Source organism: Acomys minous (genome assembly GCF_964271855.1).
Source record: "Acomys minous genome assembly, chromosome: 12".
Taxonomy (NCBI): domain Eukaryota; kingdom Metazoa; phylum Chordata; class Mammalia; order Rodentia; family Muridae; genus Acomys; species Acomys minous.
The window spans coordinates 101,961,437-101,989,134 of record NC_140493.1 but is presented as its reverse complement, the minus strand read 5'-3'; the positions used below and the strand labels follow the sequence as shown (position 1 = coordinate 101,989,134).

At 39.2% G+C, this 27,698-nt stretch overlaps 1 protein-coding gene across 2 annotated transcripts in view; it reads left to right on the top strand.

Annotated features, from left to right (window-relative positions):
• The window catches only part of LOC311579463 (ABC-type organic anion transporter ABCA8A-like), a 59,889-nt gene that overhangs the window by 9,965 nt on the left and 22,226 nt on the right, over positions 1–27,698 (top strand). For both annotated transcript variants that reach the window (XM_084750083.1, XM_084750084.1), the window contains 19 exons: positions 2,083–2,186; positions 2,835–3,061; positions 6,392–6,533; positions 6,789–6,974; positions 8,199–8,340; positions 11,853–12,018; positions 15,200–15,258; positions 15,553–15,663; positions 16,488–16,663; positions 17,082–17,201; positions 17,366–17,504; positions 17,990–18,080; positions 19,024–19,163; positions 21,161–21,280; positions 22,266–22,464; positions 23,718–23,884; positions 25,244–25,377; positions 26,389–26,526; positions 27,311–27,418. In XM_084750083.1, the coding sequence (XP_084606209.1) occupies positions 2,083–2,186; positions 2,835–3,061; positions 6,392–6,533; positions 6,789–6,974; positions 8,199–8,340; positions 11,853–12,018; positions 15,200–15,258; positions 15,553–15,663; positions 16,488–16,663; positions 17,082–17,201; positions 17,366–17,504; positions 17,990–18,080; positions 19,024–19,163; positions 21,161–21,280; positions 22,266–22,464; positions 23,718–23,884; positions 25,244–25,377; positions 26,389–26,526; positions 27,311–27,418 (2,669 nt within the window). The remainder of the gene's footprint in view (positions 1–2,082; positions 2,187–2,834; positions 3,062–6,391; positions 6,534–6,788; positions 6,975–8,198; positions 8,341–11,852; positions 12,019–15,199; positions 15,259–15,552; positions 15,664–16,487; positions 16,664–17,081; positions 17,202–17,365; positions 17,505–17,989; positions 18,081–19,023; positions 19,164–21,160; positions 21,281–22,265; positions 22,465–23,717; positions 23,885–25,243; positions 25,378–26,388; positions 26,527–27,310; positions 27,419–27,698) is intronic.

Genomic DNA, 27,698 nt, shown 5'->3' with positions numbered 1-27,698 from the left:
TGGTCTGTGGGTGTGTCTGCATCACATTTTCTTAACTGCTATTTGATGTTGGAGTGTCCATCAATCACACTGTGGGTGGTACCATCCATAGGGAGGCGGGCCCAGGCTGTCAAACAAGTGTAGCTGCACAAGTAAGGGAAGCAAGCCGGTAGGCAGCATTCCTCCATGTCCTCTGCTCAGTGCTCATGCCATGGCTGCCCTTAATGATATATCATAACCTTTAAGCTAAAATAAATGTTTTAATTACCAAACTACTTTGGTTTTATCACAGTGGTAGAAAGGAAATTTGAACAGGATATTAATTAATACAAAATAATGACAAAGACAGGGTGCTGAGGAGATATCTCGTTGAGTGAAGTCCTTGGTGTGCAAGCCTGAGCATGGTAGTTCCATAGCTAGAACACAGGTGAGACCCCTTAGCGTGGGGATGCATGCTTGTAATTGCAGTGCTGGGGAAAGAGAGAGATGGCTCCCTGGAGATCCAGGCTAGCCTAGTTAGTGAGTCCTAGGTCCTAGTGAGAGACCCTATCTCACAAGACGAGGTGGGTGGCTCCCAAGAAACAACATGAGCAACGTGAGCAGACACATTAAGTTGTGTTTCCCACCTCCCCACTGTAACAAAGGTAAAGTTGACATCTAGAAGTTATTAGACAAACAAGAAATGTTACACACACACACACACACACACACACACACATACACACACACACACACACACACACACACACACATCCTAAACTACGTTCACATGAAAGAGAAAGATCACAGCAGCCAATAGTGAAAGTGATTGCTAAAAAAAAAAAAAAAAGTGGATTGTATCCATGTTTTCTGATGATATATGAGTTTAACATTTTTTTTTTGCCAAGAGGAAGCATGACATTCAATAGCAGATAAATCACATGTGTCAGCTGAAGCCGTGTCATCAGGCTACAACTTAAAAAAAAAAAAAAACGATCTTCCCATAGCAGGCAGATGTAATGGCCTAGCCCTGTAATCCCAGACCTCAGTAGGCAAGAGGATGGTTACAAGTTCAAGGCCAGCCTGGACTACCTACAGAGTTTCAGGCCAGCTTAGGTTACAGAATGAGATCCTTTTTACAGAAATAAAAAAAGAAAAGAAAAGAAAAGAAAACAACAACAAAAGATGTGCCTGTCATCACTTGGAGGAGGGGTACTCCTTAAGAATCCAACCATCTTTTAAAAATATCCCCAAAGATTAGGAAAGCGACTGTTGTAGGGTGATGAATTTAATAGGTAGAGTAAGACCCAGAAGAAACGGAGTCTGGGCCTCCTAGACGGCCCTTCGTAAGGTGTGTAGCTCCGGGAACAGATGTTTCTTCTGTTTGTATTTATGCCTTCGTAAGTCTATATGTGCCTTCATCACTTAAAGATATTTTTAAATTAATGTAGCACAGAATAAATTCTCCAATTTAATGCTGGTTTATCTAAAATGAACTATAATTAAGACTTCAATAGAGGGGTAATTTTGACTTCTCATTTTCCAAAATAACTTTTCTTCAAAGGTCTACCCAATTATCATCTAATTATGAATTCCATTTTCTCATAATTTTGTTATATCCCATTATCTCACTAGAAAAAATACTTGATTAGAGTAGGTTCTGGGTCTTATTTTTGATGATATTAGTACATTTTGGTAATCTTAAAAGTGATTCTAAAACAATGATACAAGGATTGGGCGTATAACTCACCAGTATAGTGCTTACCTAGCAAGCATAAGGGTATAAGTTTAATTCCCTCACACCAAGCATCATCATCATCATCATCATCATCATCATCATAATAATAATAATAATAATGAAAAATACAAAAAAGAAAGAAAAAGCTCAAAAATATGAATAGAGAAACAGGAAAATATGAGAAAAGAATTGACCCTTGGAGAATGTAAACACAAGAAATACTGTCTATGGCAGGGGGCATTGCTATCTTCATTACAATAATTATTAATAATTATTTATGAATTTGACATTCTGTAGACTTTGAGGCATACGGGTATTGTAAAGTTCACTGCTTGCCATCATTAGGATCACGTCCCATACTCACATTTTTCTCTTTGTTCTCAAAGCTCATTGCTACTCATACGGAGACGATATTACTTGTGAAATTTCACACTTCTGGAGAGATGGGTTTGTGGCCTTTCAAGCTGCCATTAATGCAGCCATCATAGAGGTGAGTGCAAACGTTTGGTGAGAACTAATTCTGCTCAGTTTTGTGACTGTGTTGGTGGACAGCTGTGTTCTTTCATTCTATTCACTTACTCTTTCACTTGGATTTACTCACACTCAGCTTCCCCCGATAAACACTCATCAAAGCTGCTGTGTTACCAGTTATAATAGAACAGCATAGATAGCAACACAAACAACACAAGGTTTAACTCTCCAGGGAATCAGTCCTCTTAGGATCCAGACATAAAAACCACATAATTATTAGAAAAGGAAACATGCTATTGTGGGATTACAAACAGCGCTCCTGTTGATAAAGAAACACACAATTCTCAGATTAGATGGAACAATTCCCACTGAAGTGATCCTTGTCACTGGATGAGCCTTATATAACAGGGGAGGCGGAAAAAAAGTAAGTGTTCCCAAAAAAAAATGGCCAGGCAATGATAGACAAGAATTGATAAAATTCTGAGTAATGTGGGCAGACCAGGATGAAAGATTTGACTCTACAATATAAATAACCTAGTTACAAAACACGTGAGGAGAAACTCAGGCTAAAACCAAATCCAGACAAATCAGTTTGCATTCAGGGGGAAACGGATGTCATTTGTGTGCCACTGCTGCTCTTGTTTTCCTCACTGATCTCTCTGTTTAGGTCACGACAAATCACTCAGTGATGGAAGAGATGATGTCAGTTACCGGAAAGTACATGAAGATAGACCCTTTCGTTGGCCAAGGAGGACTAGTGACTGACACCTTCCTCTTTTTCTATATTATTTGTTTTTCCCCACTCACCTACTATATCTCAGCTGGTGTTACAAGAGAAAGAAAAAAGATGAAAGGCTTGATGACAGTGATGGGTCTTCAAGATTCAGCATTCTGGTGAGTGAGAGAGGCTCAGAAAAAGTGAGTTCCTAGGCACACACACACACAAAAGCATTGGGAAATGAGACTGTAGTTCAGCTGTCAGAGCGCTTGCCTAGCATGCATAGAGCATTGCATTCGATCCACAGCATTATATAAACTCGGCACGGTCGCACACACATTCAATCTCAGCTCTTAGGAGGTAAAGGAAGAAGAAGAAGCAGAAGTTGAAGGTCATCATTGGCCACATATGGAGTTCGAGGTCAACCTCAGGTATATGACACTGTTTCAAACAAAATAACAACCTTCCAAATGCTCTGTCATTGTTAGAACATCCTTGCCTTTGTTTCCTCTGAATGGCGTGGACTATCCCCGATGTGGTACCGCACAGAAGGAGCCTGGACTTCACCACGTTTAACTCTGAGGGGAAGGATGAGTTACATATTAGCCATTGAGTGATATTTTAGATATTGGGCAACCAATACCCTCTGCTTTCAGATTCATGAGAACTCTAAAGTTCTAATGCTGAATGAAATGTTTGCTTTAGAGACATGGTCCTCAACCTTCCTAATGCTGTGACCCTTTAATACTGCTCCAGATGTTGTGGTGACCCCCAATCATAAAAGTATCTTTGTTGCTACTTTATAACTGTAATTTTGCTACTGTTGTGAATGACCCACAAGTTGAGAACCACCACAAATTTGTTGTTGTTGTTGTTGTTGGACAAATAATCAATGTATTCGATCACTTAAATGGGATGTTATGCCAGAAGCATTACAGAAAAAAACAAATCCACTGCAGAGCTGAATATATTAAGTGTTATGCCCCCCCTAACAGTAGCCTTAACCAAAGGAACAAAAGACCAAGAAAACAAAACCAGCATTTACTTAATGGTTCACTTTCTCCTCACCAGTTGTGTCATCACAGGAAAACTGCATAAATCTGGAGGCATCCTTGCATGGCTGTTGACATGATTAACTAAGCTTATTATTTTTCTAGAGAAGCTTACTTTTTTATTTTATGTGTATGGGTGTTTGCATGCATGTATGCGTGTGCACCAGATGTGTGTCTGGTGCCCACAGAGGCCAGAAGATGATATGTTACAGGTATTTGTGACATACCTGTACATGTCACAGGCTACCAGGAATCAAATCTGGGTCCTTGACAAGAGCAGTCAATGCTCTTAACCACTGGGGCATATCTCTGGCCCCTAAGCTCACTCTTGTAATAGCCTAGCCTACACTTTGAAGAGTATTTGGTGATCAGGAGATGCTAAATATTAACATGTATTTGGGCAGTTAGGGTTATGACTGTATATGAAATAGCACAAACTTCAAGTTGAAAGCCCAGGTTTCTGCCCTTAAATTACCATAAAGTGACATAGTATCCCCATAAGATATGCCAGAATCATGTCATGGTAAAAACACTATTTAATTCATAGGGTTTTAAACAAATTAAGTCTTTATTTCTTGAGAAGAAAGTAGAGATAGGCCACTCAAATCCTATGGACTTTCCACCAAAGCACCCTTACATGTCTGTTGACATGATTAACTATGCTTGTTCTTTTTCTTTAAAAAAGTTATTTTTGGAGGATACAAGGGATGGAATAACAATTGAGATGTAATATGAATAAATTAATAAAATATATTTTTAAGTTATTTTCTTATTGTAATGGGCACAAATGTTGTATATTTGTCAAAATTAATAAGCCAGTGTAGTTATTAGTGACTAGTATGCATATTTAAACTAGGGTCACTGTGTGCTGCACAGTTAAATGATTGTCAACATATGCGTACTGTTTAATGTCTACAGTCCCAGTAGCATGGACTGCAGCTTTACTCTCCCCAAATTGTTTGTGTTTCATTTGTTCAACCTTAGTCTCTTCGTAAACTCCTGGAAATCACTGGCTATTTTAATCTGTATAGTTTGCTTATTTTCAAGTGGGGATGTACATAATGTTTTTTGAGACCAATCAGAAAGAATGGCAGGTGGCTGAGATAAGATATTACTTAAGATTTATATCCTTTGTTGGAAAAATTAATTTATACTGCACGAATAGGAGTTGCATGCGTAATTAGGGGCAGGAAACATTTGTCCTTATCAAGCTCCTACAAGTTAACATCCATCTGTCTCTGAGGTCAGAGGAAGTGAATGACTCAGCCCTTTTGGATAGGAGTCTATTTTGTAAGTTGGGAAAACCTATCCTATGGGCATATTATAAGCTGTAAATCAGTAAAGGATAATTTAGGGCAAGTAGAAAATGCTATAGGAACCAGCTATGAACAATACCAAAACTTGTTATTAATTTCTTATAGCTGCAATAACACATCCGTACACTACTTTTTCCTGGTCATTAAACTTCATGTGTTAGTGTACCTGTGTGGTTTTGTATGTGCATGTATGTGTGCATGTGTAGTGGCCAGAAATCAACCTCTAGTGTTATTGCTAGCTATTATCATATTTATTGAGACAGAGACTTTCATTGGCTTGAGACTCATTGGTTAAATTTGACCAGCCAGTTAGCCAATTGTGGTCTATTGCCCCAGGGAATCTGCTAATCTCCTTTTTCCTAGTTCTGGGATCACAAGCATTCACTACTGTGCACAGCTTTTTTGTTTTGTTTGTTTTGTAGGTTCTGGGAATTGAACTCAAGTCTTCAGGCTTGCATGCCAAACACTTTATCTGCTGAGCCAACTCTCTATATCCCCCTTATTAGTATTTTAAGACTTATAGTTTTAAGATCATAGCATTTTAAGACTATAATTTATCAGAAAGTATTAATGAAGAAAAGTAAATGGACAAAGGAAAGAGATTATATGTATAATAATAATAATAATAATAATAATAATAATAATAATAATAATGTGAAAATAATTCTTAAAGAATATAGAACAATTGGTACCTCTATAAGGAGAAAGAAGAGAAACTTTGTTGTAAGCACATTAGAGAAAGAAGGAAGTATAGAATTAAGCATTCTTATTTCCATGTAAAGCCATAAAAAAGCTCTGTTATGTATTATTGCAACTAGGAACCTTTGCATAGGACAAAGAGGCTCTAATTTAACTCTTCTCAAGGATTACAACTCAGCAAGACACACGTGTGTCCACACCCAATGTAAAAGATGTCACTGTTCATGGTTTGTCTTCAATCTTTGTATTAATTCTAAGTATATGATTATAAGATTATCTACAGCCCCATATTACTGCACTCTGCTTATTTGTCCTAGAAGATCCTGTGAATTCTAATGGAAGAGTAAGTGTGGCTAAAAGAAGGGTAACCTGAGTACCCAGAATAGGACCTCTTTTTCGTCCAGCCATGAATACTAATAGGATTCTGTTTTTGTGCCAGGCTGTCCTGGGGCTTGCTCTATGGTGTCATTGTCTTCATTGTGACGATTCTCTTGACATTTATTGTAAAATTGGTCCAATTTATCATTCTGACTGGATTCATGGTGATCTTCAGTCTCTTTTTCTTCTATGGCTTATCTTTGGTGAGTTGGTGAATTTAAAAATTCTATGTAGTTTTGCGCCTAAGAAGCAAAGTTGCTACCAATGAGGTGGTTTCTCCTTGCACGAGGCAAATACGTAGTTAGATAGTATTTCTCTATAGTTCTCTGTAGTTCTAACTTTCTTTAAAGTTTCTAGAGGGAAAAAAACCCCTGTAGTTTTATACAGTAAATCATTTGTTTTGCTGTGGTAAAAACTCTTAGAGGGACATAAGACAACGTGCTCTTCTTTTGTTGTAGATCTCCTTGTCTTTCTTAATGAGTGTCTTACTGAAGAAGTCTTTCCTCACGGACTTCATGGTGTTCTTCCTCATTGTTTCCTGTGGAGGTCTGGGGTTCACAGCATTGTACAGATACCTTCCCATGTCCTTGGAGTGGGCTCTAAGTTTGCTCAGCCCCTTTGCCTTTATGCTTGGAATGTCCCAGGTGAGTGAGACAGACACAAGTCAGTTTATTGGTGATATCCCTGAAATATTTTTTCTTCCTCCTCCCTGGAACTCAATAGTCTCACAATCATTTCTGCATATAGGTCATTGGAACATATTTCTAAGGTTTCAAAGATGAACTATAAAAGACAGAAGTCATTTTCTTCTAGGGGAAAAAAAAGATCTTTTGTATGTAAAAAGATAGATTCATAATTCTTCAATACAGTATATAGGGTTTTTATCAGTCCCCAAAGTTTATGTTAAAAATTGTATTTAAACTGAGGTATTCCGGTTAAGCATCTTACTTAATTTTAGAAGGATATGTGCTTTAATTCCGAAGCAGTGGTATAAAGCAAAATAAAATGAAAATGAAAATTTCGGATGCTGAACCATTGAATAGGAAATCCTTTTTTGATCTTTAAGTATTTTTATTCTACTTCTCTACTTACTTCTTAATCTGGGTAGAAGAACTCTTTCTCTCAGTTATGGAATATGTCCGATTATCAAATCTCCATTATGATGTGATGCTAATAATTGCTGTGTATATACATATGTATGTGAGTGTATATACACACAATAAAAATTATCGGTCAGTAAGGCTTTTAATTAAAAATTTTATTTGTGTGTTTGTGTGTGTGTGTGTGTGTGTGTGTGTGTGTGTGTATACATCTTACCTGTGTGCATGTACCTGCAGGGGCCAGAATAGGGTATTGGATAGTCTGGAGGTAAAGTTACAGGTGGGTGTGAGCTACCCAATGTGGGTGCTGAAACTGAACATGAGCCCTCTGCAAGAGCAGCAAGTGCTCTTAGCCAGTCAGGCAACTCACCAATGATGTCATCAAGTCTTCCTACTGTCTTTGTTTAAACATGAAACGTGTTATCGTTAGTGTTTTGACAACCATGTGCCATCCTCCAAAGCATCTTTTCTTGCCCCTATTCCCAATTTAGCAAGGTCTTACATGACTGGCACGCCTTCACTAAGTTCTTTCCCCACACAATGTGTGTCTCACTTGAAACACACACTCACTGTACTAAACACGATCCCATATGTCTTACAGTTCTCATATGCCCTATTTTCCAGTCAAAATATGTGATCTAGGCAGTCAAATCATTTAACTTTGTCTTTCAGGGATCTGGCATGAGAGTTCATGAAATAGCTAAGCTGTTTTTTTTTTTTTTAAATAATCATTTGCCATTGACTTTCTGGGTCATTTTTAATTTCCAGCTCTTACACTTGGATTTTGATGTGAATTCTAATGCAAACCCGATGGAGAACTCACATGTAATCATTGTCACCATTTTCATGCTGTTCTTTGATAGTGTCCTCTACCTGCTGTTGACATTCTACTTTGAAAAGGTTTTACCAAGTAAGTACTTCCGTGTTAAGACTTAGAAGCATGTTTGCAATCTCATTTCTCATATATATGAATATATATATATATCAATTTAAAATATGTCCTTCAAATATATTATCCACATGTCAATAATATGTCTCTTTATAGGATAGATAGTCAACATAGTAACTCAAGAAGCCTGGCTCTTTCATCTTCCTTGCAATCTACCAGTTCAAAATTAAAATCAGAGTGTTCCACGTATGGAATGTGTAGTCGTTTAGTGTGTAGTTACTTTCCCTTTATCCGTCTCTTTCTCCTTCCTGCATTTTAGGCTTTTATTTCCTAAATGCCTGTGATTGCCTACAGATCTGTGGTTCTAAACCTCTTTCTGCATCTTTAACTGATAAATAAGCATACGTATTCATCGCCTATAATAGAAAACATAGTACACTGTGACTGACGCAGTTGAACTAGTCAGTGTATGTGTTACCTCGTGTATTTGTTTTTGTGGTAACCTACTCTCAGAGGTTTTCCAAAGTACAACACACTTATTAACTATAGCACCATGCTTTTATATGTCTGAACATGTTTTGGTGAAAATCTCCTGAGTCTCACACTTCGATTTCAGCTCCTGTGACTGCCTTTCTACATCAGATCGCATTTCAGTTTTCCTACTGTGTTTAATTTCCTCCATTTAGCAATAGTTTAGTTCACTCATGTCATTAGAGGGGGTGCAGTGTAAGACCAAATCCTGCCCAAGCCCAGACATTCTTTCTCAAATGGCTGTGAGCAGCTCCAGGGCACTCGAGGTGGTCATGATACGCAGCTGTTCTATAATATCACATGTGAAGGGCATTTGTAGTTATACGCCCTTTCAATTTATGAATCCATATCGGCGTCTCAAAGGCTATAATTTTGGTCTTGTTGGCTGATACAGCTCAAACACCATGAGAGGGCTGGATATGTGCTAGCACTCCGTTAAAAACCTGTGGAAGGATTCTTTCTTTGCTCCTGTCTAGCACACCTTCTCTGCTTAAGAACGGAGCCTGTGAGTTTGACCAGTTGGGGTGGAGTTTTCCTTCTAGTAACTTTATATACTCACTTACATCAAAACACTAGTCCAAGGGATATGTACCATGAAAAACTTTACTTACCAGGAAAGCGAGTCAGAGGAGAGAGCATCCTATTGAGACTTTAGGCGAGAGTAGCACGGAAGAATGGGGAAATAGTAGGACCCACAGGGTCCTGGGAACCTACAAGAAGAACTTTATGACAGGCAGATCTGGGTCCTGGGGGCCTCCTCAAACTAAGGCGCCAACCAAGGAGAATATAGGCAGTAAACTTCGAACCCCTACCAAGACCTAGCCGACGAACATGATATTCTCCACTGTTGAGTGGAGAGTGAGATCTGACTCTCACACGAACTCTGGTGCCCCTTTTCTGACCACGTCTCCTGGATCGGGAGGCCTGGCGGCACTCAGAGGAAGGATAGCAAGTTACCAAGAAGAGACTCGATATTCTAAGAGCATATATAGGGGGAGGAGGTCTCCCTCAATCACAGACATAGGGGAGGGGAGAAGGGAGGAAGTGGGAGGGAGGGAAGAATGGGAAGAAACAGGGGAAGGGCTAACAATCAAGATGTAATACGGAAAAAAAAAGAACGGAGCCTGTTCTTCCTGTGTGTTTCCGTGTAAGAGGCCATGGCCAGTGCTTCATGCCAGGGCAGCCATAAGCAAACACCTAAGAAAAAGGTGGATCAGTAAGAAGCCACGATAGGGGGGCTTAAAGTTGATCTCCCTGATTTTGAGAGATCATGCATACACAGTAACAGTCTCTGTTAAGTTTTCCAGGTTTACTGAATAGTATTTTAATCAATTAATTATCTCTGTTAATGTGTGCATATATAGAAGATGAAACATATGAATATATATATCCATATATCTTGGTTATGTTTATGTGTAGGTATAGTGTTTATGTGTTACATTTATATATAAAGAATCTATGTTTATATATTTTATTCCCACTATTGATTAAACAAAATATTCTAGTGAAGGAAAATATGGCTCACCTATTGTATAGTCTAAGTAATGTTGATCTAACTTAAACAAATTTCCTTAAGATATATTTAGAAGTATTTTTATGCTCCAAACGCTAAGTATTGGCCTTTTTGTTAAATTGCAGAACTCTTGTTTGGGGGTCAAATGTTAGTCTTATTTCTGGTGTACTCTAATTTCAGGTGACACAAAACTGCTAACCTTTCATTCTCGTTCCTTTTATAAAAGATATTACTTGAATTTTTAATCCCTAAAGGTTTCTTATTCTTTTACATTCCCTGGTGTTTTAGCTGACAAAAATCTATTATATCTCCTTTGCTTTTTGATAGTCTTGGTGTCTTAGGCAAATGGCTTCTTTGTGAATTAAGTGTAGCTTTAGCTGTTCTTTCTTTTGGATGGTGACCAAAAACTTACGCAGTATGTGATGTAATTAATTTTCTTTCTACAAGACTCAATTTAAAGCCTTTAAAAATATAGTTTGATATATACTCTTTCCCCATTTCTACTTAACACTATATTATATTACTTTGATCTTTTTCCACCCCTATATCTCATGTTTATACTAGGCTTTATTTTTCCTTCATTTTTAAAAGGTATGTTTTCACTGAGTGCAGAGTCTAAGATGGCAGGTTTGTCTGTATTTCAATAGTATAAAGCTACTGTTTTGTTTGTCTGTATTTCAATAGTATAAAGCTACTGTTTTAAACATTATTTAGACATATAATACCACCATCTTCTGGCTTTCATGATCCTCAATAGGAAGTCTCCATTCATTCTTATCTTTATTTCCTTTTTAATGTCAATTTCATTTTGACACCTTTTCAGACCTTTTTCTTTTCACTGATTTTTAGGCCTTGAACTTATCTCATAGCTAATTGATTAATTGAATATATCTCATAGCTATCTTTCTGGGCTATCTTCTTATTTTTATTTTTCTTATGCCAAACCAGTTGACATAACAAGAGGAACTTATAGGTAAATTAAACTTACTCTGATTACACTAGTTAGCATTTCTTTTCCTTCATGTTGTTTGAATTGATGTGTTATGTCCTTTCCATTCTTTCTTATAACCCATCAAATAATTTTGTTCAGTTTTGTTCTGTCTTCCTTAAAAGAGTTCATTTAGTAATTAGTAATTGTTCATTTTATGGTGTAAACTCATAACATATTTGGATATGTACTTAGCAATTTATCACCCTTTTAAGGGATGTATAGGTAACTCAAAATATATTTGGATCTACATTTTGGATAGCTCAATATTAGAAAAGTCTTTACTTTTGCATTATGATTTCTCCTCATTTTTTCATCACATTTTCATTGCTTATGTAGTTAATTTAATATAAATACCTTTGTGGTTTTACTTTAATAGTCTCAATGACAAAACACTTAGGACAATGTTTTGCTGTGTTGAAATATATTATTCATGTTTAGAGGTAAAGATAGAATTTAGAGCAGTGGCTGATCCAATGTGCAACTACACTGGCTAAATAGGTGAATACGGACGTCGGCATTCGCCCTTGTTTTTCCTGAAGTCCTCGTTTTGGTCACGACAAAACCAAGCTGACCAGATGACCCTTGACAATGAAATGGACTATGAGTTTTCTGATGACTCTTTTGAACCCGTGTCTACAGAATTCCATGGGAAGGAAGCCATCAGGTGAGAGCACATGTAGTGTGGATGAAGGTCAGGTCTGGTGCTATCCGCAGCCAAACGCCTGCTCTGGACATGCAGCTATGCCACACAGACTCCTCCTCAGATTCCTTCACAGGACTCTGACATAACCTCATCTACACTGCCTGCCACCTTCTGTCCTGTCTTCTGGTTCATTTAAAACTGTAATATGCTGCATTTGGTACCAAACTTCAGACTTAAGATAGCGAGCAGCCACAAGTGAGCAAAAATTTCTTCAATGCCTGTCACTTGTTGCTTCTGTTTTCTTTCTTTTCTTCCTCTTCCTCTTCTTCTTTTTCCTCTTCCTCCTCCTCTTCTTCTTCCTCTTCCTCCTCCTCCTCCTTTCTTCTTCTTCTCCTTCTTCCTCTTAGCTTCAAGGATCCATTTCTGCATCTTATTAGTTATACCACTCATTTTTCCTTTACTCATCTTAATATTTCTTTCTTTATGAACTCATTGTCTCTACAAAGGAGACAAAGGAAAAAGGAAGAGGAAAATGAAGAGGCCTTGAAAAGAATAGGAAATCAACTCAATGTGCCTTTCAGTCAAACATACCTGCACCTGGGTTACAATAAAATACCTGCTTACTGCAGCGCTAGTTGCATTAATTTCAAACAAGGAAGGATTCTTCAAGGCCTTTATGTTTGCAGCCCTTATTTAAAATTTCTGACTTATTCTTTGAGAATTGTATAAGCATATGCAGTATACTTTAATCATATCTAGCACCCCACTAGCCACTTCCAACTTTCCTGTTCCCTTCTAACGTGTCCTCCTTCTAACTTCTTATCCTCTTCATTAAAAAATAATTACAAAATAAATAAATAAATAAACAATTACATCCCATTGAGTCCAGTCAGTGCTGCCCATTTGCACATGTATGCTGTCAGGCTACCCACTGGAGTATGGGCAACCTACCAGAGGCCACACGCCCAAGGAAGAATGACTCTTTCTTGGCAACCATCAACTGCCAATAGTTCCTCAAGTAGGGACGTCATTCATAAGGCCATCCTCCATTCATGGTGGCATTTTTACTTGTTTGGTCTTGTGCAGTTAGCCAAAGCCACCGCGAGTTCATGAGTGGCAGCCATGTCATGACCGGAAGTTGAATTTCACAGCACTCCTCCCCACCTTCCATCTTTTACATTCGTTCTGTCTCCTGCTCTGCTATGTTCCCTGACCCTGGGGAGAAGATATTGGTATATTCTAACTTCTAATCAGAATTTGCAATTTCTAGCTTATATCCTGCTGCATAGTTATCCTTCTTGCTATGAGTTTTGAGAAAGTCATTTTAAGACAATGGTTGGGATTTTTTGTTTGTTTTGTTTTCTATTTTTGTATACTGCTCTCTTTCACTTTCTCTTTGGCATATCACTTAACAAAAAGCGTTGTGGAAGAATAAGGAGTTAGGGTTTAATTGGAGGTGAGAAATGTATTTTCTTTCTTTTTATTTAAAATATTTTTATTTTCACGCAATATATTATTGGTCACATTCTTTCCCTTCCCAACTCCTTCTAGATCTTTCAATGTCTCTCTACCTACCCAACTTCATGCTTCATGTCCTTTTTCTTTCTCAACCCCCTAAAAGGAAATCAAATCAAACAAACAAAAACCAATGAGACCAAAAAAATTCCAAAACAAGACAAAATGAAGCAATTCCCCCCCCCCACACACACAAAAAAATCCCCACGGATTCATTTTGTGTTGGCCAACTACTCCTGGGCCTGGAGCCTGCCCTGTAGCATGGTTGAGATACTCTGTGGGAGAAAATGCTTTTCCATTTCCCAGCAGCTATCAGTTGCAAACAGATCCTTGGTTAGAATGGGATCCTACGTCCACTTCTCCAATCTGGGAGTTTGTCTGGTTTGAACCTTGAGCCGGCTTTGTGCGTCCTGTCATGGTCGTTGCGAGTTCATATGTGCATCTGCCCGGCTGTGTCTAGAGAAATGGTTTTCAACATTCCTAATGCTGTGACCCTTTACTATAATTTCCCCGTGTTGTGGAGATCCCCATCAACAAAATAATTTTGTTGCCACTTCATAACTGTAATTTTGCTGCTGCCGTGAGTCATAACGTAATATCTGACAAGAAGGAGATCTGGTATGAGACCTCAAGAAGGTCATGGCCACAGGTTGACAGCTGCTGGTCTAGAAGATGGATGTTTCCTTGGAGTCACTCACCATGTCTGGCTCTTACTATCTTGCTGCCTCATCTTCCTCCTAGATCCCCGAGCCTTGCAGGAGGGGAGAGGTTTGAGGAAGACATCCATCTCCTTTAGAGTTTAGCAATCCAAAGTCTCTCACTATCTACACAGTGCCTGGTTATCCCTCTGTTAATTACCATCTACTGAAAGAAGAAGCTTCGAGAAATCTATTTTAAGCAACATACATGAAGCCTGAGTTGTGTGAGAAAAGACAGTCGGTAGCAAAAAAAAAAAAAATAAATGTATATTTACCAGATAGATTACAACCAAATAGATAACATGGCTACATTTCCAGAGCTATAATGATTTTTAAATAGCAACATATGGAATTTGGATATAACTTCACTTAGATTGTTATTGTTTACATCCTCTTAGTAGCCATAACCTTCATTATATAATGAATAGCATCCAGTAATTTTCATGGCCCACTTCCTCAGCACGCAACATGAAACACTTTCTTAGTCTTAAAACTAACTGTACTGTTTGTGTTACCCCTTTCAGAGCAGGACATCAGAGTTACAAGAAATAATTATATTTGGCAGCTATTTAATGGTCAAGGTGCAGTGATGGCTAGTACCTCTGACATTGTTCGTGTCATTTTTTTTCCTTGCCATTCTTTACTGTGTGACTGACCTGGAGAGATTCTGGACTTCATGTAGATGTTATCTCTTCTAGCTGTATATTCCTACATCTTCTAGTCAGCTTTGTTGTGTAAGCTGCCTATGTTGAGTCATGGTCTAGCTGCCACATCACTGCATATGGTTTCACTCATGAATAATGCTCACCAATAGAATAGTGCCTAATCCATGTACTCTTGCTGTCTAACCACAGCTAAGTGAAGTGCACATGCTCCCACTCGTATGCTTGCAACCCCAAGTCACCCAAAAGATTTCAACCAAACTCATAGTTAGATACTAAAGAAAACCATTGTCTTTTAGGCAATTTATCTTTTGCTCTCTTTCCCAGGATCAGAAGTCTTACAAAAGACTATATAGAAAAGTCTAAGCGCACAGAAGCTTTGAAAGGTAAGTAACTAAGGTAGAAAACTCTTGACTTTTAATCAGTTAACTTTTCTCTCCTTGAGCAGTTCTAGACTTTGTCAATGGGTGTTGAGTTTCATGGTCCCCCTGACCACAATTGAACTAATATTGTCATGATGTACAAAATGAAAACCAGGGCATTAATTTTGATTTAGGAAATGAATGAAATGTATACTTTCATAAGCTTTAGTCACACACTGTAAATACATTAGGTGCTATATGAGCCCTGCATTAAGCCTACATTTGTGATTTTGTATCTTCATGCTGTTTCTCTCCTAGATTTGACACTGGATGTATATAAAGGCCAGATCACTGCAATTCTTGGTCACAGTGGAGCTGGGAAATCAACACTGTTAAATGTCCTTAGTGGGTTGTGTGCTCCCACCAAAGGTGAGAGACTCTCCTCAAAGTTAGCAAGTGAATCACCTGTACTTTTGTTAGATGTCTGAGAAATAAATACAAACGGAGATAATTAAACTCACAAAACTGTCATTTAATCTCTGTTATGTTTTATAAAATGTATATGATATTAACCAAAATGCACATAATTTTAGTATTTTCAAATATTCAAATTTTTATATGATTAACAATTTTAATAGATATTGATCACACATACTGATCACATTTTTCTGTAGAGATAGAGTTACCTCAAAATCCAGCAACTTTTAAAATACCAGACACATAGTGTATGTTGTGATTAGATGGGCTGATTGGAAAGGGCTCTCGATGGCCTAAGATGGCTTTACCTACATGTCTGAGATCTTAGCTAGGTTATTCTCTCTGTTTCTCTCTGTCTCTGTCTGTCTGTCTGTCTGTCTGTCTGTCTGTCTGTCTGTCTCTGGCAAATTTCTAGGACTGAAGTTATAAGGACTTTTAGCAGCGAGAAAGAACCAATACCAATGTAAAACAACCTTTTCCGGTTTTCTTTGACTGTTATTGGCTCATACGCCATTGGTCAAAGCAAGTTGCATATATAGCTGTGAGAGTGGATAAGCTGGTTTCATTTATTGATGGTAAAAGGTAGACTGATTAATATTCTCAAATACAGAAAAGGAATAATACCAAAATGAAATTTGGAAAGGAAAAACCCACAGGAGTGAGATAAGATCACACGTCTAATTTAATTTTGTAATTTTTTTTTGTAAAAATATTTTGTAAAATGTTTAAAAGCTACATAACACTAAGGATGCTATGCTATCTTGAAACCTTTGTAGGTTGCGTCACTATCTATAATAACAAACTCTCAGAGATGACTGACCTGGAAAGTATCAGCAAACTCATTGGAGTGTGTCCACAATGCAACGTACAATTTGACTTCCTCACTGTAAGAGAAAATCTCAGGCTATTTGCTAAAATAAAGGGGATTCGAGCACATGACGTGGATAATGAGGTACATGGCATGTTAAGACTAACATGAAAATTCAACTGCTAGTGAAATGGTTAATCCATTTTACTTTGATTTTGGTTGCATTAAACTGCCTGCATGTAAATCAATGTATCAAGCTTGGCTGCAAAAATATAGGAACAACAAACAGTCACGTGTTTGCCCTGTGACATTGCCCTAGATCATTAAGTATACTCTTTTAATCTTAGCAAATCTCAGATAAATAATGGGATTTTCTTCATTCTCAAATAAGAATGAATTATGAAGCAGTAAATAATTTCACCCCAAGTCATATATCAAGTAAACACGGAGCCATATGGTAGAAGATACCGCTCCTTACAGCAAACCATTGCACCTTATCATACAGTGTTAGGAGTTTTAAAGTAGTTATGGCTTGAACTTTTTTTTTCCTGTGTATGTGTAGGTGCAGAGAGTTTTGCTGGAACTGGAAATGAAAAATATTCAGGATGTTCTTGTTCAAAACCTAAGCGGTGGACAAAAGAGAAAACTGACTTTTGGAATTGCCATTTTAGGAGACCCTCAGGTAAGTCAGACCAGACTCATGGACAAATTCAGTATGGAAACAAACCACCTCCTCACCCACAAAGGACACGGTGATGGAGACACACGGTGGAGCAATAAATTAAGTACATGCCTGGCTTCTGTGCTGCCTACTCCCATAGTCTCTCCATTTGATCCCTCCTCCAGATTTTCCTGCTGGATGAGCCCACTGCTGGGCTGGACCCCTTCTCAAGGCACCGTGTGTGGAATCTCCTGAAGGAGCGCAAAGCCGACCGCGTGGTCCTCTTCAGCACTCAGTTCATGGATGAGGCTGACATCCTGGCTGGTAACTCATTGGTGGCTTCCTTAAGCATCATGCTGAGGTCTTATATTTAAAGATCTTAAATTATTTTCTTTGTTACTATTGTTGTGCTGCTGGGTGCTATGATCCAGAACCAAGAGGTCTTTCTGACAGAAGTCCGAGGTATCTATAAACCCTTCATGTCCTGTAGCACTGTGATGACACAAGCCATGTCCTTTTTTTAGGAAGATCACTAACTTTAAGATAAAGGGCACTCAGTTGAATTTCATAACTGAGTAAATCAACTTGAAAGATGTGTGCACAACCAGCTAAAATGCATCTTAACGTTTATCAGAAATGCTCATGTGGTTTGTTACCTACATAACCATCAAAGATTATGGTGGGTTTTTTTTTCAAACCATATAATTGCATCCTACTTTTAAAGTGGCGTATGACCCTGTGCAGTTCGCTATACCTCAAAATTCTCTGAAATAAAAGGCATCCCCCCTTCTTTGCTTCTTCCTCTTCAGATAGGAAAGTCTTCATCTCCAAGGGGAGGCTGAGGTGTGCAGGCTCTTCCTTATTTCTGAAGAAGAAATGGGGCATCGGTTATCACTTAAGGTAGGCCTTCCAGTGGGGGTGGGGTGGGGGTGGGGGAGATGAGAACTGGGCTGGAGGAAAAAAAAAGTGGTACTGTCTGAAATCATTGAAAGAGGTGAGAGGGCTGCAGGAATCCTGGAGGGGCTAAGAGGAATGAACAGGGGTGAATACAATCAATATTGTATCCATGTCCAAAACTTTCAAAGAATTAATAAAAACATGTCTTAAAAGAAAGTGTGTGTGTGTGTGTGTGTGTGTGTGTGTGTGTGTGTGTGTGTGTAAGAAAAGGTACAGGGTGAAAGAGTGGACGAAGGGGTGAAAGAAAGGAATATAAGATGCCTGGCTCATAGGGTATCAAGTCTCTCCTTGGTGACCTATTATCTTTCCTCTGAGTGCCACCAGGCATCTCCATCCAAGGGACATGTTCAAATATGGGGCACCAGAGTTTGTGTGAAAGTTAGATCTCCCTATGAGCATATACAGGGGGAGGAGGTCCCCCTCAGACACAGACATAGGGGAGGGGAGGGGAGTAGGGGGGAAGTGGGAGGAAGGGAGGAATGGGAGGATACATGGGATGGGCTAACAACTGAGATGTAATATGAATAAATTAATTTCAAAAAATAAAAATTAAAAAAAAAAGATGCCTGGCATATAGTAGAGAAATTAGGAGAGAATCTAGTACAGATGTAGTTAAATGTCTGTATCTTTGGGGTATTCTGAAGTCCTACAACTTTCTCAGACCCGACAAGATTGTATTTAACATCGCTATCATCGGTAGCCTAAAATAGTAATACTTTCTCTCAACTTAAAGCCCAGTTTGTAGTGGATTTGCATTAACAGACTTACCTTTTTGTTTCAAGTTTGGATGACTTTTTTTTTACATTGAACTTATAAATGCCATTTTGTGGCTATTTTGGGGGTGTTGGGGACAATTTAATCAACATATTCCAATTTTTAATAACAGCTTGCAGCTGAATGAAACATGTGCACACGACAGGATCACATCACTTGTCAAGCAGCACATCCCTGATTCCAAACTGTCAGCGGAAAGTGAAGGAAAACTTAGCTACATATTGCCGCTAGAAACAACAAATAAATTTCCAGGTAATTAATTATCCATGGCTATAAAATGAAATCCACAATAATAAAGAGTGACATGCAACATCAAGTTGACATGTATGACATATAATACTGAGTCTGAAATGAAGCACCATTCAGAATTTAATAACAATAATAATAATAATAATAACAACAACAACAATAATAATAACAACAGCATGATACACTGACTGTCACAGCTTAGGCACAGGAACAGAAGCAGAGGGCGAAGTTACTTAGCAAAAGTCTCTGTTGTAAATGTGAATTCTGCCTCCAACCCCATCCTCTTGGAAGTGATGACATGTTAAATCCTTTGGTCATTGTTTCAAATCCTGGAGCCTCCTCACAACATGGCGCTAAACATAGGTTCACAGTAGCAGCGCCTCGCTAGTACAGGGTAAACTGACTATTCCATTTTTTCTTTTCTTTTCTTTCCTTCTGTCTTTCTTTCTTTCTTTTTTTCTTCACTTTACATCTCAATCATAGCCCCCTCCCTCCTCTCCTCCTGGTTACACCCTCCCTCCCTCCCTCCCTTCCTTCCTTTCTCCCTCCCTCCCTCCCTCCCTTTCCCCCCTCTTTCCCTCCCCTACCACTAAGAGAAGGGAGTCTCCTCCTACTAACCTATCCCAGCATATCAAGTCACATCAGGACCAAGCACATCCTCCTCCACTATGGCCTGGCAAGGCAGTCCTGCCAGGGGGAAGGGATTAAAAAAAAGCACGCAACTGAATTCATGTCAGAGACAGCTTCCTCCTCCCCCACCCCCATCCCCTTAGTAAGGGATCCACATGAAGACCAAGGTGCCCATCGGGTACACACGTACATTGGGCACATCTGTGTAGGGCGCCTAGGTCCAGTCCACACATAGTCCTTGGTGGGTGCTTCGGTCTCCGCAAACCCCCTGAGCCCTGGTTAGTCAGTTCTGTTGGTCTTCCTGTGGAGCGCCCGCTCCCTCTGGCTCCTTTTATTCTTCCTTCACTCTTCCACAAGCCTCCCTCTCTCTGCCTAATGTATGGCTGTGAGTCTCAGCATCTGTTTTCATGTACTGCTACGTGGAGCCTCTCAGTTTTAATCCGTGGTAGTCTGATAAGACACATGGAGTTATTTCAATTTTCTTTTATCTGTTGAAGCTTGCTTTGTGGCCAATTTTAAGGCTGAGCTTGCAAAAGAAACTCATTCTCAGGACTTCGACAAGTTCTGTATGAGTCTCAGCATTAGGCACCATCTACCACAAAAAGAAGCTCCTCTAAGGCTTCTTCCCACACACATTTTATTTAGTTTATCTGTGTTGGGGAGGCGTGCATGCATGCATGCTATAGTTTGAATGTGGTCAGAGGACAACTTGTGGAAAGGCTCTCCCCTTCTGCCTTCTGGGTTCCAGGAAGTTAAATAAGGTTACCTGGTTTGGTGGTAAATGCCTTTACTCCTCAGCCCTATTTCCGTCCACTTTCTGGAAATTTCATAATTTAATTTTCTTGACGGCTGAATAGAAAGAGTTCCACTGTGTGCATGCACCAACCACATTTTCTTTATCAATTCATCAGTTGATGGCCATCTCAGGTTTAGTCAGTTCCTAGCTATTGTGAACAGAGTGTCAGTGGACATGGTTGTGCAGACATCTCTAATGGGAGATAGAAGCCTTTGAGTATATGCCCATTAGAGCTGTGGCTGTGTCATTTGGTAGCTCTGTTTTTGTTTGTTTGTTTGTTTGGTTGGTTTGGTTTGGTTTGGTTTGGTTTGGTTTGGTTTGGTTTTGATTGTTTTTTTAGTTTATGGAGAACTCTTCATATTGATTTCCATAGTTGCTGACCCAAGTTATACTCTCATCAGCAGGAAATAGTGAATAGGAATGCAACTGTCCCCACATCTTCACCAGCATTTGTTGTTATTTATGCATTTTTATTTCTTTGTTTTTTGATGATCTCCTTTCTGGCTGGGATAACGTGGACTGCCAAAGTAGTTTCCATTTTCCTGATGACCACGTTTTTAAAAGTGTGCATTAGATCTTTACAGGGAGCTTGAGAGCAGTCCAGACCTGGGAATTGAGAACTACGGTGTTTCAATAACAACACTGACGGAGGTGTTCCTGAAACTGGAAGGAAAGTCAGCGGTCGACCAGGCAGGTAGGTAAAAAGAATGAAAGCCATCATGCTGTGTCCATTTTGAAATCACTCCATTTTAATAGCCATCACGGCTTTTTTTTTATTGCTCTTTGGACGTCTGTATAAGTGAGGAAATCCACTCATGACTTGCCATCTGTGGTGTAAGTGTGCCTTGCCTGGGGTGTTCAATTTCATCCCAGCCATGACTGACAAGAACTTACCAAGTGTTTGTGTATCCTAGACAATGTTTCTCTGAAGCTTCTATTTTTTAAATGATACATTTAAACTTTGGACATGTATTGCTTGATACATAGGAATAAATTCCTTTTAAAAATATTTAATTTCCAAGTGTGTGTGTGTGTGTGTGTGTGTGTGTGTGTGTGTTGTGCACCCATGTCCATAAAGGCCACCAGTGGCATTGGATCCCTTGAAGCTGGCGTTTTAAGCAGTTCTGAGCCTCCAACATGGGTGATGGCAAACAAAATTAGGACCTCTGTATCTGCTCTTAACCACTGAGCCATCTCTCCAGCTTCGGTACAAACACATTTCTAATGGGGGAAGGTTAAAACATTCAAAAGCAAAACCAATAACGGATATAGTTCAAGAAAAGAAAGGTTTTTTAAAAGATAATTTTCCTTTGACTTTTTTTCAACTAAAAAAATCTACCTTTGGTTTTTATTACCCATCAAGCTGATCTGTGCCCTCTGCAAGTACCCTGCACTTTTCTATGCTCTGTGACTTAACGTAAATGGAAAAATACTGTTTGTATTCTTGTAGGTCAGTTCTGCTGTTAAAAGTATGAGCATTCTCTGTGCGGTTATATCCCACAGTTTTCCTTTTTGAGAAACATCGCTTGAAATGATTTCAACTGTCAAGGTCGCATTAACACATTTTCATTTTTGTCTTGGAGTTTCTGTTTTCCTGTGCAGAGGATTTTAAATCTCTGGACCAAAAACTGCTTTCAGATTTAACCACCTATTGAAAATTGCTTGCTTTTGTTTTCTAGATATCGGTGTGTCAGAAGGTGTACAAGCTGGAGGGACAAGGGGCACAAGGAGGCTTGCTGAGGTGGAACAACTTGTCTCTTTGCTTAACGAGACGAATGAGATGAAAGAGGGCGTGGCTCTCTGGTGGCAGCAGCTCTGTGCAGTCGCCAGGCTTCGCTTCCTGAAGCTAAAGTACGAGAGGAAGTCCATCTTTATTCTGTGAGTATTGAGTTATCATAACATCTTCCAGTGGTTGCATTAAAGCATACCTAAGTAGAGCAACAGAAGACTGATAAGGTGTTCCTGTTAGTTCTGTTAACAGTCGTGGTTTTTCACACGTTATTATATAAATACACAATGAAAATGATCTCTGTGTGATAGCATAGGGCACAGAGTCTTTCTTTATCGCTGTTACCCCCTTCAAAGTCTACAAAGTAGAGAAACCATGGACGCCTGAGCACTTAATGTTGTGGGTGGCTGTGTGCCTCCTGACTCACGGATTTCACAGAATTCTCTGGAACTGTAATGTGTTTGTAAAGTTGATACACATCCAAGCTCTCCCTCATCTCTGTGGCTTTTAGGTGCAGCTTGTCCCCTCTCCATACCTGCCAAGTGTAGGGTATTTCTAGAGTTGGACATAAAACACATCAACTGACCCTCAAGGAATTTGTGTCACAACATCAGCACCTTGTGTCCATCTCACAGTCAATCATTGAGAGGTCACAGTTCCCACGCTGGAGCCGGGACATCTAGGAGAATTCCAGTCAACGCCTATTGAATATGTGATTCCAGTTGAGGACATTATCAAGATTAAGACGAAAAGAAAAATCTTTGTAGTTAATTCAGAAATGCTTTGTAGAGTAGACCAGGAGAGGCAAGAACAGAGGGATGGGTGCCAGACGCAGAGCCCAGCAGAAAAGTCTTGGGGTACCCTATGTTTGGAAAAGAGTTTAAGGATGAGGTTTCAGATCCGTGCTGTGGTGCTGATACGATTTTTAAACTTTCAAATGGGGATCAAAAGAAAGGAAAACACAAAGGAAAGTGACCCCTTCAGTCTGTGAGGCTTAGAAAATTGTGTTGCCGTGAGGAGCAAGGCGAGAGACAATGGGTGAGGGAGAAGAGAGCCCCTCCTGGGTCTGGGGAGTAGGGGTGGTCTGTGCAGCAGAGAGGACACATTGGAACAGAAGCAGTGAAGGCTAGGCTAGATCTCAACTTGTTACTTAAGGAGCCACATTCTAAAATGGCACAGGCTGTCTCACGGTCAGAGAGCACCAAGGGAAGTGTAAACCCATGGTTTTCACTCTCGTTTTAAAGACAAGGGAAATATGTCAGCATGAAGACAAAGAACCGTATATAGGAATGCCTGTTTCTAATAATGTCTTGCTTGTACTACATCCATGCCTTTCAAATAATGTCCTGAAGATTGGAAAATGGCTATAGGTCTCCGTTGTCTTTTTTTTTTTTTAACATAGGATTCTGATTTTGGGGGTTGGTCTTCTGCACATTTTGTCAGCAAATGTACACAAGTTAGTGCGAGAAAGTGATTACTCTTGGGAACTGTCTCCTCACATGTACTTCCTCACTCCTGGCCAACAGCCGCAGGATCCCCTCACTAAGCTACTGATCATCAACAAAACAGGTAAAATGTTGCCGTATGTAGTGTATGAATATTGTCACTATTAAGGACATTGTTTAGTAAAGACACGCATTTAAAAAAAAAAAAGGACAAATGCATTTTATACCCAGTTTAGAGATATCAACCCTAAATTGGAACAGTGATGCCAAAAATAAAATGTAGAAGATATGTACTACATCATCACACGCTGAAAATCAAGAAGGTTTACATAAAATATTGTCAAAGTTTAATGTCACAAGGATCATGAAGGGAGATTTGAGAATTTGGATAAAGTAGCCTGGAGGGTAGGAAGACCTTATAAGTTTGAAAACACTTTAATTGTATGATCACTCTCGTAGCCATTACTGTGAGGCAATGTATTGTTTGATTCTAGAAATTTCTGTTCTAGAAGTCCCAGGATGTTAACAAAATTTATTTTTAATTATCAGAGTTTTATTTTCAACTAGAGGCAGTGATAAGTACAGGAGAATTATTATTGTGTAGGAAGTCTAAGCCATATTTAGAAAGAACAAGAGAAGACACAACAAGAAGATCCAGTGGGTGGGTAAAGCGCTTGCGATGCATGCATGAGGACACAGCTCGGGTCCCCAGAGCCCGCACGAAAGTTAGCTGGGTTGTACGTGACTTCTCTTCACGCTGCTTTACAACTGTAAGCTGGAGTTAACACACACACACATCCCACCCCAAGATGTGCAAACTGATACTGGTCACGGAGTTTCATCACAACAATTGAAGAGTAACTAAGGCACCATGGTCCATTGGGTGGCCCCGCGCCAGTGCTCATGTGGGCAGCACTAGCTGGACTTGGTGGATCATAGAGAAGCAAAGTCAGGAAGTTGGGGAAGGAGTCAAGGTAGGAGGCGTATCCACGGAGATTAGGGGGAAGAGGTGGAGAGGGGGAGTGTCACCCAAATAGAGTCTATACACATTTGAAGTCCTCAAAGAACCAATAAAAATATGGACTTAAAAAAAAAAGTTGGCTGCGTGTGGAGACCTATCTCAGAGCTCAAGAGGCAGAGAGAGTGGGCACACAGGTCAAGCTGGGCAGATAGACTGAATTAGTAAGCTCCAGCCCAACTGAGAGGTCATGCTTCAATGCATACAGCGAAGAGGGATCAAAGAAGATACCTGACATCGACTTTTGGCCTCCCTATGCACGTGCATACATGCGCCCCCACACATATGCTAACACACCTGCATACATATAAAACAAAAGAGGAGCAAAATGTATTTGTTTAGAAAAGAAATATATGGACAATTAAAATCCATACTTTTGCATGCCATAACACGCAAAGGACCGTGGAGAGCCATTTTAATGCATAATCTTGTAGCATTCCCTTGGTTTGTTTTACTGTCTATTAGGAGCAAAGATTGATGACTTCATTCACTCGCTGGAGCAACAGAATATAGCTTTGGAAGTTGATGCCTTTGGGACTAGGCATGACATAGAAGAGAATCTGTACAATGGAGCTATCATACTATCAGGTGGCGAGAAGGTACGCTCATCTCCAGTTAGTGACACGGTACAGAATTATGGCTGTTATAGGGCAACTTCATGAAAAATGGGGTCTGAGACATCATATACAAGTAACACATATGTGTCTACATTTTGCGCTTGAGGAGAGAATTTGGGCTACGATTTACTTAAGAGACCACATAAGATTTCTATTTTCATTTATTATTCAGAGAACGTTATTCATGAGTTTGATAATAATGAAGTCACATTCACTCCTATCTCAATATATAATTATTTCCTGAATTGGGCTCTTGGAAGCCACAAGGTGGAAAGAGAGAACGGACTCTCCTGCAAATCATCTTCTGACTGCATATATGATTTTTCTTGAGAAAGATGTGAATAGAGCCAGAAGTACTCTACACCAAGTCTAGTTCAGTGAGCCAGTCAGTTTATTGGGTTTTCTTAGAGGAGTTATGGGTGAATCGAGCATCTGTATTGTTGCCAAGTTCAGCCGGCACGGTGGCAATTCCCAGAAGATGTCCCACTGCAGTTCCCTGCGCTGCTTGTAGACATCTCTACACAAGAGTCTCCTCTCACACATTAACTTAACTATTCCATAGCCTCAAGAAGGGGACACATAGGCCTTGTAATTTCATGAACTTCTTGATTTGTATTTATATCACTTCTCTATCCAGTGAGGAATGTTTCGATGTCAAGGACATGGATACATGACAGTAGTCATAATTCCTTTGTCCTATTAAGGGCTTAAAAAAACATTTTAATTATATCCTATTACTTAAATAAGGGCTTTAAAAATTACGGTATTGATTTGTGCATCTTCAAGGAAAAAGAAACTGAAAGAAAAAAAAACATTAGTTCATCAGCCACATTATAAGAAAATACGCTATCATTTCAGCATTAGAAACGGGTGTTTGCCCATTACAGAAAAATGTGTTATCAGTTCAGCATTAGGAAAGGGTGTTTGCGTATTTCACGGACGGGCTTTATGTTGTCTCCCCCCCAGACTGATAATCTTTGTGTAACATTTTAGAATTACAGCTTTACATTAGCATGCAACTCCAAGAGGCTGAATTGTTTTCCGGTTCTGGTTGATATTGTGAGTAACGCGCTGCTTGGATTGTTCACACCGTCTGCACGCATTCACACTGACCGCAGCACGTATTCTGAGGTTGGTGTGTTCTTGTGGATGCTACTGTATATGGGGCTTATCCAGAGTGTTCCATTCAAAAATGGTCTCAGTGGTGCTGATAGAGCTTCTTTCACACATTAGATTAGCATTTGGATCTATCTTAGCATGTATGTTAATTTAATATATAGTATGTTACAGTAGATCATATGTGACTATGCATATCTAATCGAGCTTTTGCCTGTAAGCACTAAATGATAAGTTCGGAGAGAGAATCCAAGCATGCTGACTCACACCTATACTCCTAGGGCTTGGGAGGTTAGGGTGGGAACATTATGAGTTCACAATGTCAATTTGTATTGTGTAATAAGACTGTGCTAAAGAAATCAAAAGAGAAGAAGGAGGAAGGGGAGGAGGAGGTGGAAACCAGCCAGGATGTGAAATCTGTGAGTTGGAATTCCTGATTATTAAATTGGTTGCACTGGTTTAAATTGACAAAATATCACAATAATTTATCGAGAGCCTAAAAATATTGACCATCTTTAAGTGTCAGCCAAATGTTTGGACTTTTACAATCATAATAACATCTTGTTCTTATTATTACTTTACATTTTCAGTATCCTATTACATTAGCTGCTTTCAACTGTTTACTTATAAAATTGGGTTTATAAGCAAAATCTATGTTGATAATTAGATTAGGAGGTAAGGAGGTAGAAATCTCAAAACAAACCCAAGGCGATATTTTAGGTGGTTGATTCATGTTTTGAGCAATGGAAGCCAGACAATGATTTTCACATGGAGCTCACTGCACTCCTTCAATTCCTAGGATGACAGCCACAGGCAATTTCATCATATAGCATATTTGTTCTCATGGATCATCCTGATGGCCTGTCTTCCTCCGTATATTTCCATGACCAGCATTGATGACTATAAGGTAGTAGAAAATAATGGAAACTTTTACTTGATTTAAACAATGGGAAGTTGTTTGTTATGTGATTTAGGACTTTTCTTTTGTATGGTGTGCATGTTTATCCACTGAACAGTTGATTCGTGCACAGTTGCACATTATAGAAGCAAAAGGACAGGGTTAAATAAAGGAAAGGAAAAGGAAGGAGGAGGGAAGGAGATGTGGAAAGATAAAGAAAAAGGGAAATTAGAGATAGATAAAAAGCTTAGCTTGTTTCCTTTTGCATAATGAAGGCATTGTGATGGGA